Raw genomic sequence first — 27,238 nt, 5'->3', positions numbered from 1 at the left:
CTGCTTGTGTTCCTGCTCTCACTGTCTCTCTGTCAAATAAATAAAATCTTGGGGAAAAAAAGGAGTGGTTCTCAAACTGTGGCTCCCAGACCCACAGTATTGGCATCATCTGGGAACTTAGAAATATGGACCTGATCTGAGATCCACTGAATCAGAAACAGAAGGGTGGGAGGGGCTATCAGTCTTTAATCAGCTCTCCAGGTCATTCTGCTGCAGTCTCAAGATTGCAAACCACTGGGATAAAGGCAAAAGAAATCATTGGCCCTTTTAAATGATACGAATTTCCAATGGTTTTCTGGCTTTGTTTTAGGCATTAATTAATTTGAGGTGGTGAAGGAAAGGCTGGTTAAAAGCTATAAAGCATTACTTTGGGATGACCCAATTATCTGTAATGTTAGTTCATGATCTTTATGATACTTAGGTATTATAAAACAAAATCTGTCCTTAGATTAAGTATCTAAAAAATAATGCTGAAATTATCCTTTTTGGTGTAACTCTATATAAAATTAAGAGCAAATATTGGCACTAAAAATTTTATTTTAATCAGAAAACATTATGGGTTGAATAGAACTTATATACATTGTACAACTCATAGTGTTGAAAATCTATTGGTTCTCGGATATTATATGATTCTTTTGAGTTGGGCATTAGCATCCTACAGAGTAAATAGCTACCCTAAAAATGTTATTTCCTTTCTATTCTGTTATGACATGGAAAAAGGAAAGTAATGACCAAGTGATAATATTTACACTTAGGCTAGGGGAATGAACACTCCCTTACAAGGGGGGGATTCAGAAGGAGGTACTCTTCCCAAGAGCAAGAACAAGGGTGGGATATATACTTAAAGCATGGTATTAGCTTTAGTAAACAGGATTATGGAAAGCGTATCTTCCAACATAAAACATCCTACATAAAAATAAAGAAAAAGCAAACTTTAAAATACATATCCATAAGCTTTAAAAAATATTTCTTCATTACATTCTCCTGGAAAATAATATTATAGAGTGTCAGATAAGAAGTGCTACTACTGAGCTCATTAATCGCCAATTTAAGATTCTCTATATTCATCCATTATATTCCTAGAATGTTCTAAAGCAACTCAAGAGCCCACTTACCATTTGGACTGAATCCAAAGAAACTCTTCCTGCATGAGAACCATTTCGGAGTAGATTACCCATTCTTGTTCTGGTTTATTCCAAGTAGCAAATTAGCAGCAGGTCCAGAAACCCATTCCTTCCCTGGGATTAGATGACTGACCACTAATTCTACTGCTTGTTGAGCTCAGCAAGCAGTAGAATTGTCTCCAATTATATTAGAATCCCTTAGAAGTCAGGATTTTAATCTAACAGGGAAAGGAATAAAAATGCCCTGGATCTTTGCAGGGCACTCAGCAAAGCATACAAATTGTGCCTATTGTGTAATAATTTGCCATGGACAAGCAATGCTCATCCAGCTTAAACTCCTTCCAACACTTTTATCAACTTAATAGTTGGCTCATTTAACCAAAGGCCACTAGCCTTATTAGTATTCTTAGCATATCAAAGGAAGGAATGCTGTATAAACAGGGCAAAGAGATTTATTATAATAATTTTTTCCCTGATCTTAATTTCAAAGATTAATCACTGCTATTAATGGTGCTGCTTCTGCTATTTTCCTAACACTTTCTGGATGTGAAGAAAACCAGTCACGTGGCAGTTGAGCAACATTATTCTATATATTCTATCTTTACTCTGTGCCATTCTACTTGAGATACAGACACTTAATGAAGAGAAATGTAAGTAATCTATTTCTTGGTGTCTTGTTAGTTACTTTTTGTGAAAAGTCTTTCCTAATCAGTGTGGCTGGGAACACTTAGGCCTGTGCATTCTGTTTTGTAGAGCTCTCCAAAAATTCACAGGATGTTATCTTTAATGACAAAGCTCTCAGAAATAATCCTCAATAGTTTTCCAGGAGGCTAATCGGGTTTTCACCTGGCTGTCTATAATGTCAGCTAAATGGAATCCAAAAGTCAGAAATGATTCTTATAGGAGTGATGTGTAGCATGTACACATCGTTTTTTTAAGCGCCAAAGTTATTACTAAGATTTAAAATTAAATCTTAAAAAAAGGGGGCACGTGGGTGGCTCAGTCATTAAGCATCTGCCTTCGGCTCAGGTCATGGTCCCAGGGTCCTGGGATCGAGCCCCGCGTTGGGCTCCCTGCTCGGCGGGAAGCCTGCTTCTCCCTCTCCCTCTCCCCCTGCTTGTGTTCCCTCTCTCGCTGTGTCTCTCTGTGTCAAATAAATAAATAAAATCTTTAAAAAAAGATTAATTAAAATTATTGTTATTAACATTAATTGTTGCTTCCTGGATGCAGGCTTCATTGCAGATGTATACTTCAGGTCAGTTCAACTCCCAAGAGTCCAGTGCCCCTTGGTGTCCCCTGCTCAGGTTGTGGGGGGATTCGAAGACGGGAATGTTGGGGTTCCTGCTCTCCAGGTGCGCACCAGGGCAGACGTGAGATGCGAGATTCGTCAAACATTGTGGACCTGTGAAGGCTGTTCTTTGACTTGGACGTTACTCTGGCTGACTGTAGAGTGCACCCACGCTTGAGTCCTTACCCCTTCCTGGTCACCGCTGCCTTGGGAAAGAGGCCAAGCCCGTGTTCTGCCTTAACTGGTCCAGTTCTGTAAGTCCTTCCCACACTCCTGGCAGCGGCAGGCAAGCAGCCCTAAGGAAGCACTGTCTCCATCCTCTTCTGACCACCTCTTTTACTGGTCCTTTACAAGTAGCTTGGTGATATGTGAGTCACTCTGTGCTGTTGCTGTCTGGGGGACCGTCAGTATAGACTCACGGTCTAGACAAACAAGGCATTCAGTTGCAAGAATGGCTTCCCTGTAATGCTGAAAAAATCAGCAAGCCATGGATGATGCCAATGGCAGGTGGAATTCACAGCCCTTCTCCGGCCAGTCCTATTGCATCAATGTCTGCAGGGACATTCCCAGCACTGGGACTTGCTAGTCTCTCAACCGAGCTCATTCTCTCATAGACCAAACTGTGTGAAATGGTTATGGCTGTAGGTCAAGTGGCTGGTTAACAGCAATTTCATATGTTCGACCTAATATTGCTCCAAATCTTCTCCCTATATAACATGGCTCCACTTTACAATGAACTGCTTTCCATGTCTGCAGTGCTGCCACTCACTTTAGCTACAAGAAATTTCTCCCTCGGCCAAAGTCCCTCTTCAGGACACTTTTAAGTCGCCAGCATAGCTCTTTAGGACTCGTACCTCACCATCAGGCTGTAGAGCGTAGGTCCTCCTTAGGGCCGCAACCCTTCCCCTTCAGCTTTGTACCTTACAGATCCCCTTGCTCCTTGTAAGTAAGTGCTTTATAATTATTTACAAGAGTCACTGAGAATCTCAGAAGAGAAGAAAACGATTATGATCCAGACCTGCGGTCATAATGCCCATGTTCAAATCCCAATGTAATTCTTTCCTACTGGTTTACCCTTACCTGCAAATGGAAATAATAATACCTAATACTTGACTCACAGTTTGGTATGAGAATGAAATAAGTTAACAGTACGTGCTCAGAACAGGCAAGGGTTGAATGGATACAAGTTACTATTATTATTATTATTGCTATTATTTCAAAATGACAAATGCTGCAAAGAGTTTCTTGCAGACCCAGGGTCTAGCCCTTTTATGGGGATACCGAGAGCTCTATCACAAAACAAGAAGCTGCTGGTCTGATCTGAAGCCAATGCGCACAGCAGTGATGTCATCAACGAAAGGGTGAAGCTGCTTTAGAACAAGAGCAGGGGCTCATGTCACTGGCTGCACGTGGATTCAGCTGGGGCACCTCCAAATCTATGGATCCCTAGGCTCCTTCCCAGACCAATGAAATCAGACTCCCTGAGGTTGGGGCCCCGGCATCAGTGTTTTTAAAAGCTTCCCAGGTGATTCTAATAGCACAGCCAGGCCTGAGAACCGCTAACATAAAATCTCCTGGGCCACACTTAACTATAATTTGCAGTCATCTGGGCTAATGGTAAATAACCGTAAAGAAAAGTTCTTCAAAGTAGAAGTTCTTTCCCAAGGTTGTCACGCCTAATAAGGAAAGTATCACAATTCCTGTTTCTTTTATTCCCTCAAATCTTGGCCACCACCATGAAAGGACATCAAGGAATAGGACACATTTGCCAAATTAAACTTAGTGACTGAAACTTCATGACTAGAGTTTAGGGGCCAGGGAAAAAGTGTAGCTAAGCTTCTAGCCTTAGAGAATTACAAACATGTTTACACTTTTCCAGAAAGAGCTAGAAATAGGGGCAGGAAATGGTTCTTCCACCTTGGATGAGGGAACGTTTGGATATGCTGCCTACACTCAACCGATTCTATGATTCGACTACAGTAAACATTTCTCAGGGTACATGAACCCAAATGCATATCAGGCCCTAGCAGCTGAGTTTTGTATGAGACAAATCTCTAGATCCTCATGAAGCATATCTGTCCTTTTTTTTTTCATTATCAACACTCTAAGAAGTCTTTTTAGACCTTTCTAACCAACTATCCCTCCAACCCACCCACTGCAATTTTAGGACCACAGATATACCATATCACTGTTTCCGTTTTGTGGCCTTTGGCTGAAAATAAGCCACTATAAAATCTACCCTTTTTTGGCCCTCCCCAACAGAAAATCATTTTTGCCCCTCTGTTAAAGAATTCATGCTGTAGCTTCAACAGCTCCGTCAGCCGAGAGCTTGAGCTGTCAGAGGCTGCTTATGAGGAAACCCAAGAGGACAGTCTCCTGTCTTTGATTGTTATGGCTGCCAACATAAGTTGGTGACATACAGCTGCCGACCACACAAAATGTTTTATTGCTATCCATAACGACTTTCATTTACATCGTGCCTCACTGTTTAAACATGCTTTTGCATGCATTAGCTTCTTCAAATAATGGGAAGGTAGTGAAATGGTTATGTATTTAATAATAAACTTAAGAAGGCATATAATCCAGTCAAGTTTTTATAATTATACTTTCAAAAGAAACGAAAAAGTCGCTATACAACCCTTCCCTCAGGTAATTTATCAATAAACTTAAAAAAGACATGCCTTTCATTTTTACTCTTTGAATGTCTATGAATCAAAACCCCACACCTCTTCGAGAATATCACCCAAAGCCTTATCTATACGAATATAAGAAAGCATCATCCTCCCTCCGATTTATGTGGATCCTGAAAAACCAACCTCAATGGGAAAGAGAGACCGAACATTTGGGGTGGGGCACAGAACCTCCCTGTGCTTCATTTCTGAATTCCAGCGCTCTCATTTATGAACATTGGATTTTCACATCAAAATTCAGGATAAGCAAGATAGGTAATGGTCTGGCACCTGCAGAACTCGATAAAAATGCATATACCTCCTCTGTGCTCTGGGGCTACAAGCAGGTACTGCGAGTAAGTGGAATCAACTTTTGATGACTTTGAAAACTATTCAGGGACAGCACCAAATGGGCAGGGTCCTCTTTTCATTCTCTATGTAGATTAAGTCTGCTCTCTCCAAACTTGGGCGATAATTTGGTTTGAGGTGGTCTTAAGTCAATAAGGGTTCCCACACTTGGCAGAGGAAATGACACAGCTTCCTCAGAAGACCACACTTTAACCTCTGACTTTAAATAACTCCCACTCTAGAGCTGCCAGGAACATAAATCCACAATCAGAAGTCTCAAACTCAAGAGAAAATAAGTCCCCATCAGCCAGATTCATTGGAAACACTAAGCAGAATACAATTCACAAAGAACGAAGATAATGGAATTGTCAGATTCAGAATATAATTAAACAGGCATGTTTAATACATTTAAAGATATAAAGGGAAAAAAAAAAAAAAAAGATATAAAGGGGACTTTGAAATTAAAACTTAGAAGAGATCATCCAATAGTCCAAGACAAATTTGAGTAAGAACAAACTGAACTTATAGAAGTGATCATATAGCTTAAATTAGCATATTAGAATAGACTACTAGAACTCTCACACGTTGATAGAATCAGAAATGGTACAACTACTTTGGAAATAGTTTGGCATTCTCTTGAAAAGTAAAATATACAACTGCTCTAGGACCCAACCGTTCCACATGTATTTACCCAAATGAAAAGAAAGTATATGTCATACAAAGACTTGTATATAAGAATTGTTCATAGCAGCTTCATTTGTAAATAGCAAAAACTGTAAACAATCCAAATGTCCAGCAACAGGTGAATGAATACACAATGGTGACATATTCATACAAAGGGATAATACTCAGCAACAAAAAGGAAAGCAGTATTGGTAACCGTAACAGTTAAAATTTAATAGTTCTTTACAATGAAACACTTAGTAAATTAGTAATTAAAAGGAATGACCTTTGATAGATAAAATGAGTCTATTAAGAAAAACTACATTAAACACAGAAGAACACAGCAATTTCATTCATAGCTATATACCCAAGAGAAATTTAAAAAAACATATGTGCACCTAAAAACTTGAACATCAATGTTCATAGCAGCACCATTCATAATATTCCCACCAAATAGGAAGTGATCTAAATGTCCAACAACTGATTAATGAATAAATAAAGTATGCTATATCCATACAACTGACTCTTCTTGGGCAATAAAAAAAATGAAGTACTGATACATGGTACAGCATGGGTGAACTTTGACAGTATTATGTTAACTAAAAGCACCAATCATAAAAGATTTCATATTGCATGATTCTATTTATATGGCATGTCCAGAAAAGGTAAATATGTAAAGCTGGGGAGCTTTGGGGGCTGATGAAAACATTCAAAAACTGATTGTGGCAATGGTTGCAAGACTATAAATATCCTAAAGCCATGAAATCTTCCACTTCAAATGAGTGAATTGAGTGGTATATGGATTATATCTCAATAAAGTTGTTATTTTAAAAAGCCCTGCAGCAGTTCTTATTGTGATAGAGATTAAAGGAATCCCATTAAATGAAAAAGGCTGCCTACTCTCCCCCCACTTCTTACCAGTACAAAAAGAAAACAAAACAAAGTGAAAGAAGATTTTAAAAGAAGACAGAATATAGTAATCGTCAAAGATTACTCATATAAAAACCCTCAAGGAATCTACAACAAATTACAGAAGTAGTTAAAAGACTTTATTGAGTTTTCTCAGTATTCGATCAGTATATAAAAATCAATTGCACATCCATATAAAAAAGAAACTCTTAGCAGATGCACCCTATAAAAAAAGATAATGTTTCCAAGAGCGACAAAAACTCTAAAGAGCCTAAGAATGAATGAAATAAAGAAGAATGCGAGGCCTTTAAGAAGACATGCATAAACATCATCGAAAGGTGGTAAATAAAATGGACTGACATCAAGTTCACGGACAGGAAGACTCAAAATAATAAAGCTGTAATTCTCCCCCAACTTCCCAGAAGTAGACCATATATATGTGAAGATTTGGCACATGATAGAGATGACACAGTTAAGTTATGGGGCAAATGACATTCTATTCAATAGCTGGTATTGAGACAATCAGTTATTTACATGGAAAAAAAGAAAATCAAATTTCTACCTTCTGTTATGTCAAAAAGAATCAGCTACAAAGGAATTAAAGGCTTTAATGTGAAAAGGTATAATTTTATAATTATTAAAATAAAACACAGGAAATTATTTTAATGTTGTTTTAGCAGGTAAGATTCCTTAAGCAAGAATCCAAAAAGCATGAGTCCTAAAACACAGTGATCAACCTAACAACACTAAGTAAAAGCCCTTCTGTTCACCAGAGGACACCAGAAGGAAGTGAAAAAACACAATGCGGGAGAACTTGGTTGTAACACATTCAAGTAACACAAGATTGATTTCTGAATATACTGAGAATTAAAATAACTAAGAAAAAGGAAAACCACCATTAGAATAATGTGCAAAAGACATGGATATACATTTAATGGGAGAATAAACATGAATAGCTAATAAATGTGTAAAAAGTTCTATCAGTGCAGAAGTCAGGAAGATGCAAACTTCAAACCCACCAGATCTGCAACAACAGGACAAAGAAAAACATGGAAATAGCAAGTTTTGCTGAGTAAATAGAGCAATGGAGCATTTGTTGCTGATGGGAATGTACTTTGGCACAGCTTCTCAAAGCTCTTCGGCACTACAGAGGAATCTGAAGATGTTCAAATCCTACAAGTCACCCACAGCTCTTTGTGCATGCCCAGGAGAAACACTTGCAGCCTTACACTAGGAGTCCATAGAATTATGTACCAAGCCATATGTTTCTAAAAGCAAAACCCGCAAACTCTACAAATGTTCTCCTCAAGAGAAAGGATAAATGAATTATGGCATATTCATATGTTGAATTAGGAGGTATCAGTGAAAACAGTGTATAAATCACAAGCACCCATATCAACATGGATAAATCTGAACAACAGTTGAGTAAAAAAAGGCAAGTTGCAAAAAACACGTAATATACTTATGGAAGAATCAAAAACAAGCCAGCTAAATAATATTTTGCATATCTGGATGCATACACATGGGAAAATATAAAGAAATCCAAGGGAATGAATAAACACAAAATTCAGTCAAGTGTTCTCTCTGAGATAGTGAGAGAGGTAATAAAAGAAGAGATGAGAAGAGTCTCCATCAACTATTGGTCAATTTCTATGAGAGAAATTGTGGCATTCTTTAAGTCATGCACATAAAAATACCACATATTCTTCAACTGTATATATCATATATTTCATTATACCCATATATGCCACTATCTTGAAATACAAGATTCTAAGTATTATTCTCCCCAATTTACATATAGATAAATGGAGCATCTAGAGGACATTTCCCAATGTCACATGGGTCGCAATATGCAGAGCTGAGATCCAAATCCAACACTTACTGGTTCCAAACTCCATGGCATGAACCACCAACCCTATGCCACGCTTAAATTAGAGCTTCAGTGTTTGTTGGGCATTTATTAAATGACAGGAACACATGAGTTTCAAAAGACAGAATGAAACTCTTTATCTTAAATGAAGAGTGTCAAAATGACAGCGTCTCAACAGGTGGATCCCATCATTCACACATTAGAGAGAAAAGGTTAATTGCTAAATTTTGAGTAAAGATGGCAGTCAATTCCTTAGACAGATCTTTTCAATAAAATCTTGCTGAGAGTTACATTCTCAAATAAGGGCATAAGACCAAGCAACAATGTGTGACAATTTTTAAACTTCCTCAGCTCTTGAGGTACTAACTCCACAGATGTTTGAGAAGACGAGCTTATGAATGCAGCTTTTCTGTCAACAAATAGGCAACATCTTTGCTGCCCGCTGCTAACACAGCAATCCCTTAAATTTAAAATTCTATGATAGTGTCTCCTGGATAAAGGGGAATTAGAATACATTCACATTCCATGAAATAAAAAAATCAAAGATTCCTTGTTGAAAATGGGCAATGCTTGCAATAGAAGCTAAGCTCAGCGTTGGTTTAGCCTACCAAATGTTTACACTTAAAAAAAAATAATAATAATTTCACAATTCTATTCTGTCTCCTTTGACACAAATGAGTCTGCAGAGCCTCCCAACTCTGACATCGCTATACATGCTCGTGACCTTGGACTACGTTTTGTGACTTCTCTCCTGGACACGTCATCTCTAACTCGTGCTGCTGTCCCAGCCTCCACAGGCTTTAACCCATTCTCCACGCAGCTGGTAGAACCAGAGAGTATGCCATCACTTCCTTGGACAAAGCTGTCTTTCATGTTCTAGTGACAACTCAACAAACCCAAAGTCGCTATCCTGACCTATATGACCACGCAGAGAATGGTCATGTCACTCTGCAACCCTCATCCAACACCCGTCTACGCCATGGGTTCCCTATTCCAACCACATGGATTCCAAGTTCACACCCTTGTCCTTCTGACTTTGTACTTTATCTCTGAGCAGTGCCTTTATCCCATCTTATTTCCAGCCAATGTTTCCCATCCTTCTTACACTGTAAAATTATCCCCACCGCCACCTCCTGTTCTCTTCATAGCACCAACATATCTTACCATGTTTCACCTGCTTTTATGCCACTCTCTGTATTTGAGAGTAAACCCCTGGAAGCCAGGAGCTTTGTCATATTCATATTTGAAGCACAAGGAGCGCCTACTAACCTGTTAGGTCCTTAGAATTAGCCCATAAGCTTTTTTTTTTATGGAACCAATGATTATTTCTTAGAAGGCCCACTCCTCATTACCTCTCAGTGTGAGACACTCTGTTCTAGTTCCCTAGCTTCACCCTAGATTTTAGCCAAACTAGAAAACATTGAGAGCATCTGAGGCAGTTTATACATTATAAACGTACAAATTTCTTTTAGACTGTGATTTGCCAAATATAAAATCCATGCTTTGGCCTAACTGGAGAGTCTTATAATGAAAAAACTATTTACACAAATATACAGACATCTATCTGCCTTCCTCTGAATCACCAAATCTATCTGGCAACATCTTGCTATCCTCATTTCTTAACAAGATCAGTTATTCAAGTTCACATAATGTTACCATCTTAAAATAGTCCGATGTGACTCACTGCCCACAGTGAAAGGTGCCCATGGGATGAAGAGCAAAGGAGCAAAGAGGAGGGAAAAACTCAATGTTTCTATTTTACAGGTGAGGAAACAGAGGTCCAGAAAGCCCAAACGACTTGCCCCAAGGCAACTCTTGAATGTGTTGGTGCCAAGACCATTGCTCTCCTCAAACACACACTACAACATTTTTCCTGCTATCTCCTCACTGCCTTTCCATCCTAATAATTTGGACATACAATGTTCATGGTGTGCAGTGAGCTGCTGCCATCCCAGTGATGACCATGGAACTTCTTTCTTCTTAAGTGAATCGAACGCTCATTGTTATTTTGCCCCCTGAAATATCCCTGGTTGCCAATCCTCTGAAAAGAGCATGAACAAATATAAACAAAAAAAAAGTTGGTAAAAGCTCTTGAACACTCAGCATCTGAGCAAAGGCAGAAGGACCCAGCAATGCCTTCGTCAATGGGCACTTCTACTTCTCATCGTATTTACACAACCAGAGAAAGTAATGAGCTTGCGTATTTTGGTCAATGCATTCATCTCTTGCTGCTCCCGGTCTGAAAATTATCCATTCAAAGAGCCACTGGCTTCTAGATCTTAACTTATTGAACATTTCCTGCCACACGTGTTACCACTGCATTAGTGCTCTTCATTTTACAAAAGAGAGACATAGTAAGGTGTGCCGTGTGAAACGTGTCTTCCACTCCATCATGTCAATCTCTGTGTGGCTGTCTAATCTATAAAATGAAGGAGACAAATGTGGTGCTACCCTGACACGTCGCTTTAGCCCATCCTGAGAGGAATCATTCTATTAGCTTTGGTAGAAAAATTAGGAAAGAGACTCAACAAAAAGATTATGTGTTTATTCATCAAGAGGGAAAAATATATACGATTTGCTAGTGACGATGTGCGAGGTGATGTGTGCTTTACTTACATGTCTCATTTAACCTTCCCAAAATTACAGAAAAGCATTAGCCCCACTACTATAGATTTTTTAAAAAGTGAAATTCAGGGAAATTAGCAAACCCAGGCAATATCTAAAAACACAATGATGAAATATAACTCTCACCTATGAAACTACCAATTGCACCTTTCAGATCCATGAGTTAAAAAAATGCTAAGGATGACAGAAAATACAAAGAATATTCTAGACTAAATTTATAAAGATTTTCAGTTCTATACCAATCAGAATTTTAAATTTTAAAATTAGTTAGTTTTCCCAAAACATCTTTTACAGTGCAAAGCCTCTAAATAAAATTTGGTATATTGTTTTTGTTTTATTTTTTTAAAAGATTTTATTTATTTGAGAGGGAGAGAAAGAGCATGGGTGGGGGGAAGGGCAGAGGGAGAGGCAGAAGGAGAGTCCCCACTGAGCAGGGAGCCCAACCCCAGGACCCCAGGACCCCAGGACCCCAGGATCATGACCTAATTCAAAGCCAGATGCTTAACCAACTGAGCCACCCAGGCGCTCCTGGTATATTGTTTTTAGGTGTAAAGTTGATACTAGTTTTTCAGTACGTCATTTTGGAAAGAAGTCAGGCTTCAAAACTGATTAGAAAGTGTTAAATATGGTAGTTGCTGTAAGAAATATAGTAAATAATTATAAATATTATGTACTGAACCGTTTTTAGGACCTATGTCAAATCCTCAGGATAGCTATTTGCTATCCTACAGAAATCTAGAAAACCGTGTTTAATATGTGCTATAGACTGAATGTTTGTGTCCCTCCCAATTTCATGTTTTATGTTGAAATCTAATCCTCTCCGTGATGGTATTTGGAGGTGGGGCCTCTGGGATGTGATTAGGTTATGAGGGTGGAGCTTTCATGAATGGAATTCCTGCCTTTATAAAGGAGGCCTCAGAGAGCTCCCCCGCCCCTTACGCCAAATGAGGACATAGCACAAAGAAAGCTGCCTGTGAACCAAGAGGCAAGTCCTATTCAGATACCAAATTTGCTAGTGCCCTTGACCTTGGATTTCCCAGCTCCAGAAGCATGAGAAATAAATTTATGTTGTTTATAAGCTACTCAATCTATGGTATTCTGCTAGAGCAGCCTGAAAGACTAAGACTATGTAACTGGCATTTTATAAACATAAATATTAGTATAATTTGTCCACTGGCAATTTGCAAGAGAATGCTGAACAGTCTGGATATAATTAAAAGCAATAATAACATATGCGATGAACACTCTTTACACCTCATTTCTGTAAGAATGAATCTCAGAAATATATTTCAGATGAAGGAATTCAAAATAGCTGTAATCACTGGGGTGGGAGTGGGGATAGAGAAAAAATGAGCACAAAATCCATCCAAAACGTCTGTATCCCTAGCATGAAAATGGACTGGAGACATTTAGATAGTTATTTATAACATATGTAATTTACAATGTAATTTAAGACTGAATAACAGCAAGGTGTATTAACATGTGTACTTGGGGAGTAAAGATACCTGGGTTTAGGGGCGCCTGGGTGGCTCAGTTGGTTAAGCGACTGCCTTCGGCTCAGGTCATGATCCTGGAGTCCCGGGATCGAGTCCCGCGTCGGGCTCCCTGCTCGGCGGGGAGTCTGCTTCTCCCTCTGACCCTCCTCCCTCTCATGCTCTCTGTCTTTCATTCTCTCTCTCTCAAATAAATAAATAAAATCTTAAAAAAAAAAAAAAAAAAGATACCTGGGTTTAAAAGTCAGTGCCTGGTCTTAACTGTTGGATGTTGGGAAAGCGAATTTCCCTCTCTGAATCTCAGTGTTGTTATCTACAAAATGACATAATAAGACTTACCTCATATGGTTAACTCAAAGTAAATAGCATGATCTACATAAATCATTTCCATGCCTGGTCTATAAAAATTGCTCAACAAATACTACCATTAATATTAATAAAGTTATCACTGTTACCATCATCTTCCTGAGATCAGAGTAAAAGGATGAGACTAAGTCAACCCTAACACCATGCCTAGTGTACATCAAACCAACGGGGCTCTAGAATACGGAGTACTGTTTTAATGTGAAAACTAACTAGAATGAATATTGAAATGTGATATTCTGTGATATTCTGATCTGGTAAGGTCAGGATAATATAAACCATTTGATATGTGATATATATGTATATATTCTGGAATATATAGATATAGAAATCCTTATAATAGATTAATAAGACTGGTGCTTTTTCCAAAACAAGAGCAATGAAAATAAGAACAGTAAGAGAAATACGACATATCCACTCATTCATTTCTACATTCAGTATTGACTGACCAGTTATCACATGCTGGCCAAGACTTTGGCATATCCTCCTAGTCCCTGCCCTTCAGGAATTACTTAGAGGCTAGTACAGCACCTACTTCTACTTCTAGTGGCTGAGAAGGCTCAGCAAAGTCTCAGTGCAGGAGAGGAGGAGGTAGCAGCTTTAATCCACGTTGTAAATTGTCTTAAAGGATCAGGAATTCACAGGACACTAGAGTACTATCTAGAGGTGGCTCAGCACAGTGGACTTGGACTCTAGGCAAGATGGGAAAGGCTCAGAGAGCTGCCTCTTTAAACCAGCAACAACTATAAGTGTTCCCACTCTTTCTGGAGTAGAGACGTGAGCAGAAATGTGATGGTACTGCATGGAGGTGATTCTTGAGGGCCCAGAAAGTAGTCTAGAATATTCTTCTTAATTTATGTAGGAAAAAAAGAGACTATAATAGGAAATCCGAAAGGAATAATGTTAGCATTAAAAGGAAAGGCTAGGAAAATGGGGAAAAAATAGGTAAGAGGAAAGATGGTAGTACAGGGATTAAGAAAAGAACAAGGGTTCACAAAGGGACTTGAGAAAATTGGGAGCATTTTCGAGGTAGATTTCTGCTCTGGAATTTTGTTTGGAAGGAAACAGAGAAACACTTTTATTTTTTTTAAGAAATTAGCAATGAAAAAGAAAAACCTCAAAAATATGTCTATAGTCCCTGAATTTGTCTTTTTTTTGTTTTTATATGAAGAAGACATTCTAAAAAAATTAGAAAATATCACTGCAATATTAATTCTGATTACCAACTCAATAAATTAAATGCCATGTTCAAATAAATCGCTAGGCTTTACTGGAGGAGTTGTACTTCAGCCATGTGAGAAATGCTTATTTCCTAGTCTGGAAACTAATAATAATGGTATTTAATGAAAAAATACAATTCTAAAAATAAACAATTAAAACTGATTCAATATTATTATCCCCCCCCCCTCCCCGGCAAACATGTATTCACCAGCAGTAAGAATCTAGAATTCTATGGCTTTGAGTGATTTTTACCTTGGGCTAAATGACTTCATTTGGGAATGTGTGTATGTGTAGAAATATCTACATAATAAAAAAATTCACTTGTAAAACATTTTAAAGTAATTATTTAATTATTTAAGCTATGTGATTTCCAAAATGAAATACTTTGGCAAATTTATTCCTTCTTTATCTTAAAACAACAAATGTAACTACTTGTTTAAATATCATATCCTGCACGATAGTGAAAAAATGCACATGTTTTACTCATAATTATATTTGTATGTGATTTATTTCCCTAAGAAAGTTCAGTGATCATGCTTTTAAATAAATATATTTCATTCTGACAAAAAGTATGTGACTACTTGACTGATGTTTCTTCACCTCTAACTAATTTAATCAGAAATCAGCATTTTCTCTAAAATAAGCCTGACTTCTTTGTAAGTGTGGACAAGATTTTTAGACTCCATTTATAGAATTGTTGGCATTTTAGCTCACAGAATTTTAGTTAATAAAGAGAATGACCTTTGGTAACATGTACAACATTAATTCCTTTTGCATCTACTCTCCAAAAAATGGCAGGCTTTCGTGAAAACTTGTTTGCAAGAAATTCAAAAGTTCATCTGCAGGGAAGAAAGAGCATCTTCTTATATGTAGCAAGCAATTTTTATATATATTATGTTTTGTCTTTTTAAATATATATAACTCTAATCAGAGTCTTGGGTATCTATATTATAAAAATGGTGACGCTAAAGATGATTCCTTTATTTGGTAGTCCTATTCCACAGTAAATAATGACCCTACTCCACATTCAAACACCTCTACTTCTTAGAATCAAAGCCCAGATTATTTTGACATGTGAATCCAAACGCATACATACATGCATACAAAATAAAATGGGCTATACACATTAAACTTTTGGATGAAATATTGATGTTAACAAAATAAGATTCATTTTTTCTAAAAACATTCATAGTTCAGCTTATTGTAATATATATCTAGCACAACCAATTGAAAAGCATTGTATGCATTTTTCTATTACTGCATAACTGATTATCCCCAACTGAGCAGTTTAAAACAATGTCCTTTTTTTTAACTAACAGTTTTGTAAGTTTTGTAAAATTCAGGTGTGTGGCATGGTTGGGTTCTCTGTTCAGGGTCATATAAGGTTATCATCTGAGTTTCTGTTGGCTACTTTCCTTTGTTGAGGTTCTAGGGAATAATCTGCTTCAAGTTCATTCAGGCTATGAGCTGAATTCGACTCCTTTTGGTTATAGCACTGAGATCCTCTTCTTCTTGCTGGGATCATTCTTAGCAGCTAGAAGCCATGTGCATTGCTAGTCACATAGCTCCTCCATCTTTAAAACCAGTAATGGAGAATTTCTTACATGTCAAATCTCTCTAGCTTTGGATTTTTGACTTCCTTTGTTTCTGAGCTCTAGACCATTGTTATAAATCATCATCATCATCATCATTATCATCATCATCATGGTTTCCAAGAGTCAGGTTTCTTTTAAGAAGAATCTGTAAGATAGGTCCAATTGTGATTTGAGCTCAAGATCTCTCCCACTGGGTCCCTGCTCCCCATCGGAATCGGGAATATGATTAGTCATCTATTTTGATGTCCTTAAATTTTCAGTAACACTCAAGAAAATCCCCACACATTCTTTGAGTGAAGGTTAAACATTCCGTGGCAGGGAAACTCCTAGAAGTGTCAATAGAGTCTCATCCCCAATGCTTTTTTAAGTTCTAATGACCCCCAAGCAGGGGACACCTGGTCCAATTTGGACTGATCAAGAAGACATTCAGAAGGATGGGAGCCCTGGCCGAGTAACTGCATCCATAGGAGGAGGTGACCAAGTGAAAGAAGGCAGACATCCTAGATAGAAGGGATCACATGGTCAGAGCCCTGAGATGGGAAACAGTGGTGTGTTTATGGAAGTGGGAAGGAGTCCTTCAAGGACATGGTTCTGGTCTATGTATTACGCAGCTCAATCACACACCACAAGGGGAACAGATTTGGGCAGAATGCAGGCAGAAGGATGAGCTAGAATGTTGTTACTAGAGTCTGTGGAGAATATGGCAAGGGCATAGGCATATGCAAGTCCTCAGACCATGGGACTCAGAACAGCAATGCATGGCCCCCAGCCTCATAGGGAATGGATGGCTCATAGGGCTGCCAGACCAAGTTCATGGACGGGCCGAGAACTGAGGGACGGGCATGAGCCAAGTAATCACAGCTGGCCAGGGGGGTGAGAGTGAGCTACTAGCAAGGGGAATCTGATCATGACCCTAAATAAAGGTCATCTGTATAAGTAATGTACCTGACTCAGGTCTGGCTGGTCTGAGGAATCAGGGAGAAAGGATGGAACCAAACTTTCTAGTGGGAAGGGAGCAGGTTCCAACAGCTTGGAAAGGACTGGGCTGGAAACAGTGAGGAAAACCAAGATAGGAAGGATATAAGGTACATGGTGGATCTAGAGTTGCAGTAAAAAGCACCAATAATTCCTCTGTAGGAGAATAGTAACGCTTAACAGCTCATTGATCTGAATTCTGGAAGCTTCAGTACCCATGTGGATGTTTAGCAAAGTCTGTGAAGAGTTGGAGAGAGATCACCACGTTCCTATTTGCAGCTACTTATGCCATGGCTGAAAGGATGCAGGAGCTGACGAGATACAACGACAGATAGCTCCAGCATCCCCTTCTCCAACTTCTCAGTGTCATCACGTGTGTCCTTTGATTGACTATTATAATGTTGACTATTACAAATGCATACTAATAGTTTTTCAAAGAGTTTCAACTGTCAATGTGACAACCAGGAAGAAGGTCTTAGGAATCAGATGGAGAATTTCCTATCATCAATAAAAGGCAGGGAAACACCAAACTCTATTTACTAGTCATTTTTACCACTTACATAAAAAGTCTGAAAGATACTTGATTTTGTTTTATTTCCTCTAAGAAGCTCTCTTACCCCTCCCTAGTATCTCTAAGTAGGAAACAACATCTACATTATCAAAGACTTCTTTACCTGTTCTCCTTTTTCAAAAAATTGTTTATATTCTATTTTTAAAATTTTAAAAAATATTCTTTTTGATGTGCTAACTAGGTTAGTCTATCGTGCTTAATAAAGACTTGAATTTCCAAAGGAGCATTTCTGAACCCGAGAAAACAACTAGGTTATGATAAAAAAAGGAACAGTGGAAGCTATGTATTAGACTTTCCTCCAGTGAATTATCAGTAAATTGCTTGTATTATTCAAGTGCAAATTCATACATTAGAGATTTCCAATATACAAAATAATCAGGCTTAATGAAAACTGACATTATATAGCTATATAGCAAAGAGAAATAATTAGGTAGTATCATCTGCACTTAACACTATCATTTAGTACATTTTTTTTACACAGGATTATTGATTGTGTATCACGGGCTGAGAGCCAGGGATACAGGATATAGTATAAAGAATCAAAAGTTGTCAGGGGATAATTTTTCTGTCTACTTCAGTAGTTCAACATGTGTTCCATTCAAGATCCTCGGACCTAAGAAAAGAAATCAATTCAATCAAATCAAATGAGGGAGGAGGAAAGTTTTTAAGAATTGAAAAGGTAGTCTCATAGATAACAACCTCTGAAATGCAGCCAGGCCTAATGGTAAGTGAGCAGGCTTGTTTGCCCTTCAGGAACAATATGGTCTCTCTGTTGGACTACTTTCTGTCACCACAGATCCCTCCGCTGGCACATAACCCACACAGCCACCATACCCTACCGCCTACCATCAGATGTCACCGATTTTAGGACACTTTCTTCACGTTCTCAAGAGTAAGACCAGTTTCTTACAGGTTGGTCACCGGGTGAATCAGATTATCTGTTTCTGATACACTCAGAAGTTGGGAATTGAGGCACAGGATACAACATGGTCCCCTAGACCTGTGCCTACCAGGGGCTGGGGAGGGGATGAAATGAAATAAAAGATGTATAGTATGCAAAAATATCACAGAGCAAAGTAGAAATATGAATTGAAAAGGTAATCTGATAAACAGTGAATCAGTGGGTTTCAAGGCAAAACAGATGTCAATTCAGTGGTGTGTATGGACCTAGGAACATGACAGTCTTAGCTTCTCAGGAAGTAGGAAAAAACCCACCTTTAACCAAAAGCTCTTCAAATAAAAAAAAGAATCAGATGGGGAAAAAAAAAAAGATGTATAATCTGTGCCTTGGAGTACAGAAGAATTCAAGACCCAATTTGCATACTGTTTTTCTTCCAAAATGTGGTTGTAATTTTGTTATTATAAATTCTTAATACTTTTTCTTCAAAAAAAATTATGTTCAATTAGCCAACATATAATAAAGGAGGGCACTTGTGATGAGCACTAGGTGTTATAATAAGTGATGAATCACTAAATTCTACTCCTGAAACCAGTATTCCACTATATGTTAACTGACTAGAATTTAAATAAAAATGTGAAGAAGGAAAAAAAAAAAGCTCTTCAAATATGTACCCCACATGTACTGAATCAAATACACATTTCTAAACCTTATTTTTCTCCTTGCCTTAGTCTCACCATCTTCTTAGTCTCACCATCTTCAACTAGTCAACCTTCTGAAAACAATTTCATGTAAACACAATTCACTTTTTTTTTTTTTTTTTTTCCTTTCTGCTTTGGTTAATTTGGGTGTTTGGCAAGTCTGTTTGAGGAATCACAATGTACCTATTTGCAGCTACTTATAACCTAGGTATTTGGATGCAGAGGTGGATATGCTTCCACAGGTCCAAAATAATGTTTTGCAATAGAAAGTGATATTCCATCCAAGTAAGCTAGCCTAACAAGAGTACAATGATATCCATGTAGATTTACCATTGCTAAAGAAAAAAAAAATGAACAATGTTAAAAGACTGATGGCAAGTGACTGGAATAGGAAACATTCTGACTACAGATGTACTCTTACAATGATAAAGGATTTTAGAGCAATAGGTACAAGGACGTTTTAATTCTTTTGTCACAGCAGGTGGCTGTAGACTCCAGGAGGAGGAATCCCCACCTGACTTCCATCTACAAGAGGCCATGTGACTGGTTTTCACCAACAGACTGTGCAATTGACAACGCAATTGACAATGAGGTCATCAGGGATGGCACAGCTCTTAAGAGAGAAGGTGGGTCCTTAATAACCGTAGGAGCGAAAGCAGAGAAGCCACCCCCTGACGACCATCCACTGCCTCTATCTGTTGAATGAATGAGACACAAACAGCTATTGTATTAAGTCACTGTAATGCTGGAGTTGACTTGACACAGCAACTGTTTCTTTAACTAAGACACCTCCCTAAAGAAGTAGAATCTCAGAAACACATTGTAGAACAAGGTAACAGGAAGATACAATGCATTACTGAGAAATGGAAGTCGTCTTGTGTAACTTTGTTTCTTTCACACACACACATCACATACTCATATTCACACACACACATATACACACATACACACACACATTTTTAAACATGAAAACATGGTCCTAGGGTCGATAATTTATTTTGTGGTCAGGTGATTATGTTTTGTTTTTAAACATTTCAGAACCTCAAACCAACCCCTAATTGAATAATTATTCTATCTCTGAATTCGAAATATTTTTACACAGGAGGATTGCATGCGTGGTGGGTATCTGCGGTGCCATTTTGTAACTCAGCATCGTACGTTAGCAAACAAGACAGGTGACATCGAAATGTTCTCTCTTTCATTTCAGGAACCTGCAACTCTGGCTCATTTAGAAATAAAGAACCAAAGCAGAGAAGCAGCTTTGATATGGCATCTCCTGATTTCCATGAGTTGACTCAATGCAAAGCCTTCCTTTGTGTAAAATTATGCATAATTTGCATTCGGGGCAGGTGTTAATTTTGTTAAAAAGAGTTTCAAGTACAAACCAGGCCATTTTGGACACCTTTTGAACATCTTAAATCAGATTGGTTACAATTCCCTTCCAACGTCTCAATGAATGTTCCAAATGCACTGCCAGGTTTGTAAGGAGAAGATAAACACCACGATTTACTTTCCCTGGCAGCTCCAAGCACAGAAGTGTAAGGAGGCAGCGTGCCCGGTACCTGATGCTGCTCATGCTGCCCGTCTCTGATCCAAGCTTGCATCGCTCCAGTTGGCTGGCGACGATCTGGCGTTCTGCCTCCAGCTCTCGGGTCAGTCTCTCAAACTGTAATTCCTGAAAGAAAGCCACCAAAAAGATTAATTCTATCATCTATTTGCAAAGTGGAATTTACATCAAAATGACACGCGATGGTCAAGGGGAAAAAAATGCGATGTGCCAAGATGTCAAATTTGAGAAGCAGGGCATGTCGTGAAATCAAAGAAGGATTTGCAGTTCAGACAGACCTGAGTATGTACCATAGTCCTGGGGCCTGCTGGATGCAGGGCCTGTGTAAGTTATTTAATCTTTCTAAATATCAACTTCATCATATGTAAAATGGGTTGACAATACTTATTTCCTAAAGTCGGGGTGAGGACTCAATGGGACACTGACCATGAAAAATTAGCCTTGGCTATTGTTTGGCAGATGGCCAGCACCCAACGGATATTAAATTCCCCTGCCATTAAAATTGTACCATTCAGTAAAACGTTATATAAGAAACAGTTTTTTTATCATGTGGAGTACTGTGTTTATTCCCCATCGGCCTTCTAGCTGCCTCTCTCTACTAATTCGAGCCTAACATTACTTATTACATATTGTAGACTGACAAGAAATAACGCTTAAACTTATACTTCTGTAGGCTTTAAATTCCAGCAGAACGGGAATGATACTGATCCTTTATAGCCTAATTACTAAGTGAATATCCTTTGAGATATTTGCTGTATCGCCTTAAAAAAAAAACCAAGCCAATTAAACCAATGAAGAATGCTTCTACAAATCTGCCTGAAATCCACTGTTAAAGAATCAACTTTAATGAAAAATAATTCAATCAGTATGTCAAGTATCTTAGCTGTTCCAATTATAGGACTTTTGTACCACATTTTAATCTTTGTTTTATTTTCCCATGCACTTGAGTTTTTTAATAAACGTAATTATAGCAAAGCCTGTATTTTAACTAAAAATGTCAGAAGAAGTTTTTACAACGTAATCAAATTACATTTGATTTCTTTAAAAAAACAATTGATCTGTACAGTTATGTTTGGGGTATGGGAAAACAAAAATGCTGGAAAATACTGAAAGTACAGGTCAGTGTGGGTGAATGAAAACTCCCAACATTGCAGAGATTTGTCTTCTCAGGAAAGATGAGTTTATTTGCTACCCTGGGACACTCTTGGGTGATACCTTTCAAAAGTAGGACCTGGTGTGTCCTCCACATATATTAAAATTTCCCTTGTTCTCTTCCACAAGAGCAGACTTCTTTTCTGTTCACATTATTTTGAGGAACTAAGTAAGAAACACTTTACAAGGGGAGCCAGGGTGGATCAGTCAGTTAAACACCTGCCTTTAGCTCAGGTCATGATCCTGGAGACCCAGGATGGAGTCCAGCTTCAAGCTCTCTGCTCATCCAGGAGTTAGCTTCTCCTTCTCCCTCTGCTCCTCCCCCGACTTGTGCTCTCTCTCTGTCTTGCTCACTCTCTCTCTCTCACAAAATAAAATATTTTTAAAAAGAAACATGTTACAAATGAGAGCTCAACTTTTTCCTGTAAAGTTCTAAAACTAAGGAGGGGTGCCTGGGTGGCTCAGTCGGTTAAGCGTCTGCCTTTGGCTCAGGTCATGATCCCAGGTCCTAGGATCGAGTCCAGCATCGGGCTCCTTGCTCAGCGGGGAGCCTGTTTCTCCCTCTGCCTGCCACTCCCCCTGCTTGTGCACTTTCTCTCTCTCTCTGGCAAATAAATAAAATCTTTAAAAAAATAAAAATAAAAAAATTAAGGAAGCATGTTGTTGTGGGAGCTCACATCTTTATTCTTACATATTCTGAAGGATAGCAAAGATTATTTGTAAGGAACAAATACCAAGACCTCTACCAGAATGCATGTTGTGCACCTAACCTCTGTTTCTTCTCCCAGCAAGTTCTGCTTTTTTGGGGGCAGGTCCTTTCCACAAAAAATATGCAAGTTCTAGAAGATTTTCATTTCCAGGCTTTATAATATATTTTATCTCAAATCTGTCGTAACAGAAAACCAAGCTATACTTTTGGATTGGTATCACCTTAAAAACATAATATTTAAAGATCATATAGCATTCCTCATAGGTAGATGGAAATTCATTATCTGTAGTACCTAAAAGTATTTTAATTAGTCACATATATGCGACTGTTTTAAGTAGTCCAATACGGTGAGACAGTGCACAATCTGGGTCATGATTTACAAACCTTAAGCTTCTGTTGGGACAGACACTGCCCTTGGGGGTGCCCGAATAAGGCTGTGGCCACACTGCGTGTTTCCTCCACATCAGAGTTATGGAGGGAGTTGACAGGAGACACTTTCTCATGCAAGCTGTCTTCCAAACACAGAGTCACAATTTCCAGTGCTCCTCATCACTTTGTGTAGATCTGTATTTCCATCTGGCATCATTCTTCTGCCTGAGAGACTTCCTAATGTTTCTTTTGGTGATGAATTCTGTCAGCTTTACATGCCTAATAACACTCTTTTGCCCTCATTTTTGAAAGACATTTTGTCTTCTCATTTGCACTGTTTCTGACAAAAAACTATGGTATTCACGTATTTGTCTCTACAGTGTCTTTTTTTCTCTGCCTCCTTTTAAGATTTAAGGTGCTGAACAACTTGATTATAAGGTTCCTTGCTATAGTTTTCCTCATGTTTCTTACGCTTGGGGTTCACTGGGTTTCCTGGATCTGTGGATTTAGTTTCCTACAAATCTGGAAAGCTGTTAGTCATTAATTGCTCAAATTGTTTCCCCTTTCCCCACTAACTCCCCTCCTTCAGTGACTACAATTACATATATTATTAGGCCACTTGGAATAGCCCCACAGCTCATGGATTCTTTTCCCATTTTTAAGGTTCTTTTTTTCTCACGCTGTGTTTCATTCTGAATAATGTCCATTGGTGTCGAGTTAATCAATCTTCTCTGCAATGTCTAATCCACCTAATTAATCCTGTTGAGTATATTTTTATCTCAGACACTGATGAATCAAACGTCTCTAGAAGTTTCACCTGGGTCTCTTTTATATCTTCCATGTCTCCAACTTTATGAACATGGGGAATACACATATAAAAACTGTTTTAATGTTCTGATTAGCTAATGTTATTAGCATCTGGGTCAGTTTCAACTGATTGATTTTTCCCCTCAGTACAGGCCCTGTTTCTGCTCCTCCTCATGTATGGTGATCTTTGGTTGAACATAAAACATTTTGAATTTTACCTTATTTGTCCTCTGGGTATCTTCATATTCCTATAGATATTTTAAGCTCTGTTCTGGGGCACAGTTGCTTGGATGCAATTTGATATGCTTGAGTCTTGCATTTCAGATTTGTTTGGGGAGGCAGAGCAGCATTTAGTCCAGGGCTAATTATTCTACGTTACCCAGGTGGATCCTTTGTAAGTACTCAGTGTCCAGTGGACTATGGGGTTTCCCAGTTTGGCTGGTAGGTGTGGGCACATATTTCTGGCCCCTGGTTGGTACTATTTCCTCCCATCCTTTCAAATGGTTCTTTCCCTGCCCCCTAGTGGTTTCCTTACAGACACAGGCTGCTCAGGTCTCAACTGAATAGCACAAGTGGATCCTCTGTAGATCTCGAGGGTTCTCCTTCTGAGCAGTGATCACCCTTCTTCTATTTTGCCCCACAAATTCTAGTCCCTCTTACCTCCCTGGACTGTCAGTGCTGTCTCCCCAGTGCAGGGAGTCCCTTGGACTCTGCGGGTCCCCTTTTCCACACTGTGGTAGCTGGGAAAATTGTAGGCCCACCTTATTTGCTTTGTATCTCTTAGGAACTACCTTTCTTCACTGCTTAAAGTTCAGAGTCTTGAAAGCTGTGTTTCATATTGTCTGTAGGTGTTGTTGTTTCAGATGGGAAGGTATTGTCAGGCTCTGTTACTCTATTTTAGCTGAAATCTGGAAGATTTTTAAGAATTCACAATTTTCCTCTGTGTTTGATGTGTAAAAGCATATTTTCTGCCATATTTAAAAGCTCATATTAAATGAACTACTAACCAGGCAAATACATAGGTTTTTACATGTTATCTTCAATGTTGTTCACTATTATAGGATTAAAAACAAACGACTACCTTTGGGTGACTTGTTTGTTTTATTTACATGATGACTTTTTAACTGAACTGACATTTTCTCTATTAAGGAAATGATTATCAATATGTTGCCTTTTTAAAATGTCCATTCAATAAATGTTTACTTTGTCATCGTGTACATGAACCAAGAAAGTAATTAAGTGAATTTTCCCCTGTGCTTTGCTATGGAATACATAGTAAATGTCAAGGTCCTCAAGGAGCAAGGAAGTTTCTCTTCATCTAAAATCCTGTGTTTTATTAATATAACAACACAAAACATAAAAATAAAATTGGAAACAATTTTTTATTGAGTACTTACTATTGAGTGCTTAATTTCTAGGACCATATATAAGGCAGAAATTCTTCCTGCTGTGTTGCCAATGTAGCTAGTGTCTAGAGCAGTCCTGGCACATAGTAGGCGCTCAATAAATATCTGTTAAACATATGTGTCTGCACGGAGCTAAGTGCTTTACATGCACTGCCTTGTGTCATAACACTGCTGTTTCCTAGGTTCTGTTGGGTTATTTTTCCCTACTTTACAAAAATGTTAATTAAGATGAAAGTCTTAGCCTCGGCCAAAAAAGAAATTCTTCCTTCAAAAGCAGCAAAGAGAATGAGATAAAGGATGTTGTTTAAGAGATCTGGGCATAGAGAAGGGGTAACTTTAAAGAAGCTAATGAATATTGGATGGACTAAATCTTCCCTGTATTTTCAATTCTTTTGTTTTAGAGGCCACCGAAGTCCATTAACATAGAGCGCCTGTGATGCCAGTATAAACTATGAATTTCATTCATACTCATATTAAGACTCATTATTTAAATAACTTTTCTTTCTTTGAACTCTAGAGACCAGGTTCTGAAATGCCTTCTGTTTTTTCTCACATTACAGTCATTTCCCACTTTACCCCAACTCAAGGGCCTAAAAGCTCATGGGGAGGGCTGATCTCGCCATAGCATATCACTGGGGTTGGGAACTCTCAGGACCTAAGCTGGGTCTAGTGTGGTTTTTATGCCTGGAATTGGAAACTGACCTCAGAATTGATAACTAGAAGAGCTGCAACTGTTCTTAAACTCAAGAGACGTGTATGGCCTAAGAGCATCCACAGAATCATCTAGGGCACCATCACAACAATGAATGAGCTTCCACTCCACGGGGGCTACTTAAACTGTGGTGTAGGTGGAAAGACGACCTTCTCCAGTTCTAACTCAGTTTGACGTCTGGAGGGATGACAGACCTCTCAGGATTGAATAACTCCCTGGGTTTCTTAGAGACTTTGAGGTAGAAGAGCATTCATGAGAGCAATGTTGCTAATAAGGCCAAATGAGTACCCAAGAAATCAACCGGAAAAATAAAAGCATGTGGATATATTTAGTGAAATTTGTAATACTGGTTGAAAGTGAATATGTGTTATTAAATTAATTCAGTGAAGGAGAGACTTTAAGGAAAGAGGAGTGAAGAAAGGGGTGCCTGGGTGGCGCAGTCGGTTGGGCGTCTGACTCTTGGTTTCAGCTCAAGTCATGATCCCGGGGTCATGAGATCGAGCCCCGCGCCAGCTCTGCGCTCAGTGTGGAGTCTGCTTGAGATTCTCTCTCCCTCTCCCTCTGCTCCTCCCCCACTGCACGTGTGTTCTCTCTCTCTTTCAAATAAATAAATAAATAAATCCTAAAAAAAAAAAAAGAAAAGAAAAAAGAAGAGTGAGGAAAGATCTTTGAAGGTTTTGGGTTTGGAGTGCAGCTGGAACAAAAGAAGCCAAAGTAAATAAATAAACAGGAGAATAATGGTGGAACAAAGACCACTAGCACGGTCTTCTCCTGGGCAGTTTCAGTGTAGAAGCGGTAATGTAAACCAGGCTCTAAAAAGTGATGAAACCAAAAGTACAGGAAACAAAAGCAAAAACAGACAAGCAGGATTACATCAAACTAAAAAGCTTCCTTTCCTTCTGGCAGAGGAAATAGCCAACAGACTGAAAAGGCAACCTACAGAATGGGAGAAAATATTTAAAGGTGTTAATTTCCAAAATACATAAGGAGCTCATACAATTCAGTAAAAAAAAGGGGGGGGGGGACAAAGTACTTGCATTGACATTTCTCTAAATAAGACACAGGAATGGCCAACAGGTACATAAAAAGGTGCTCAATATCACTAATCAAGGAAATATAAATCAAAACCATAATGAGATATCACCTCACCCCTGTTAGAATGGCTACTCTCAAAGAAAACAAAAGATAACAAGTATTGGCAAG

General features: G+C 38.5%; 1 protein-coding gene across 1 annotated transcript in view; it reads right to left on the bottom strand.

Annotated features, from left to right (window-relative positions):
• CTNND2 (catenin delta 2) overlaps positions 1–27,238 on the bottom strand; it is an 896,858-nt gene that overhangs the window by 544,470 nt on the left and 325,150 nt on the right. The window contains exon 3 of the mRNA XM_044916688.1: positions 20,876–20,988. Within this exon, the coding sequence (XP_044772623.1) occupies positions 20,876–20,988 (113 nt within the window). The remainder of the gene's footprint in view (positions 1–20,875; positions 20,989–27,238) is intronic.

Source organism: Neomonachus schauinslandi, chromosome 7 (genome assembly GCF_002201575.2).
Source record: "Neomonachus schauinslandi chromosome 7, ASM220157v2, whole genome shotgun sequence".
In the NCBI taxonomy this organism is placed as follows: Eukaryota; Metazoa; Chordata; class Mammalia; order Carnivora; family Phocidae; genus Neomonachus; species Neomonachus schauinslandi.
This window is presented reverse-complemented; position numbering and strand designations above follow the sequence as displayed.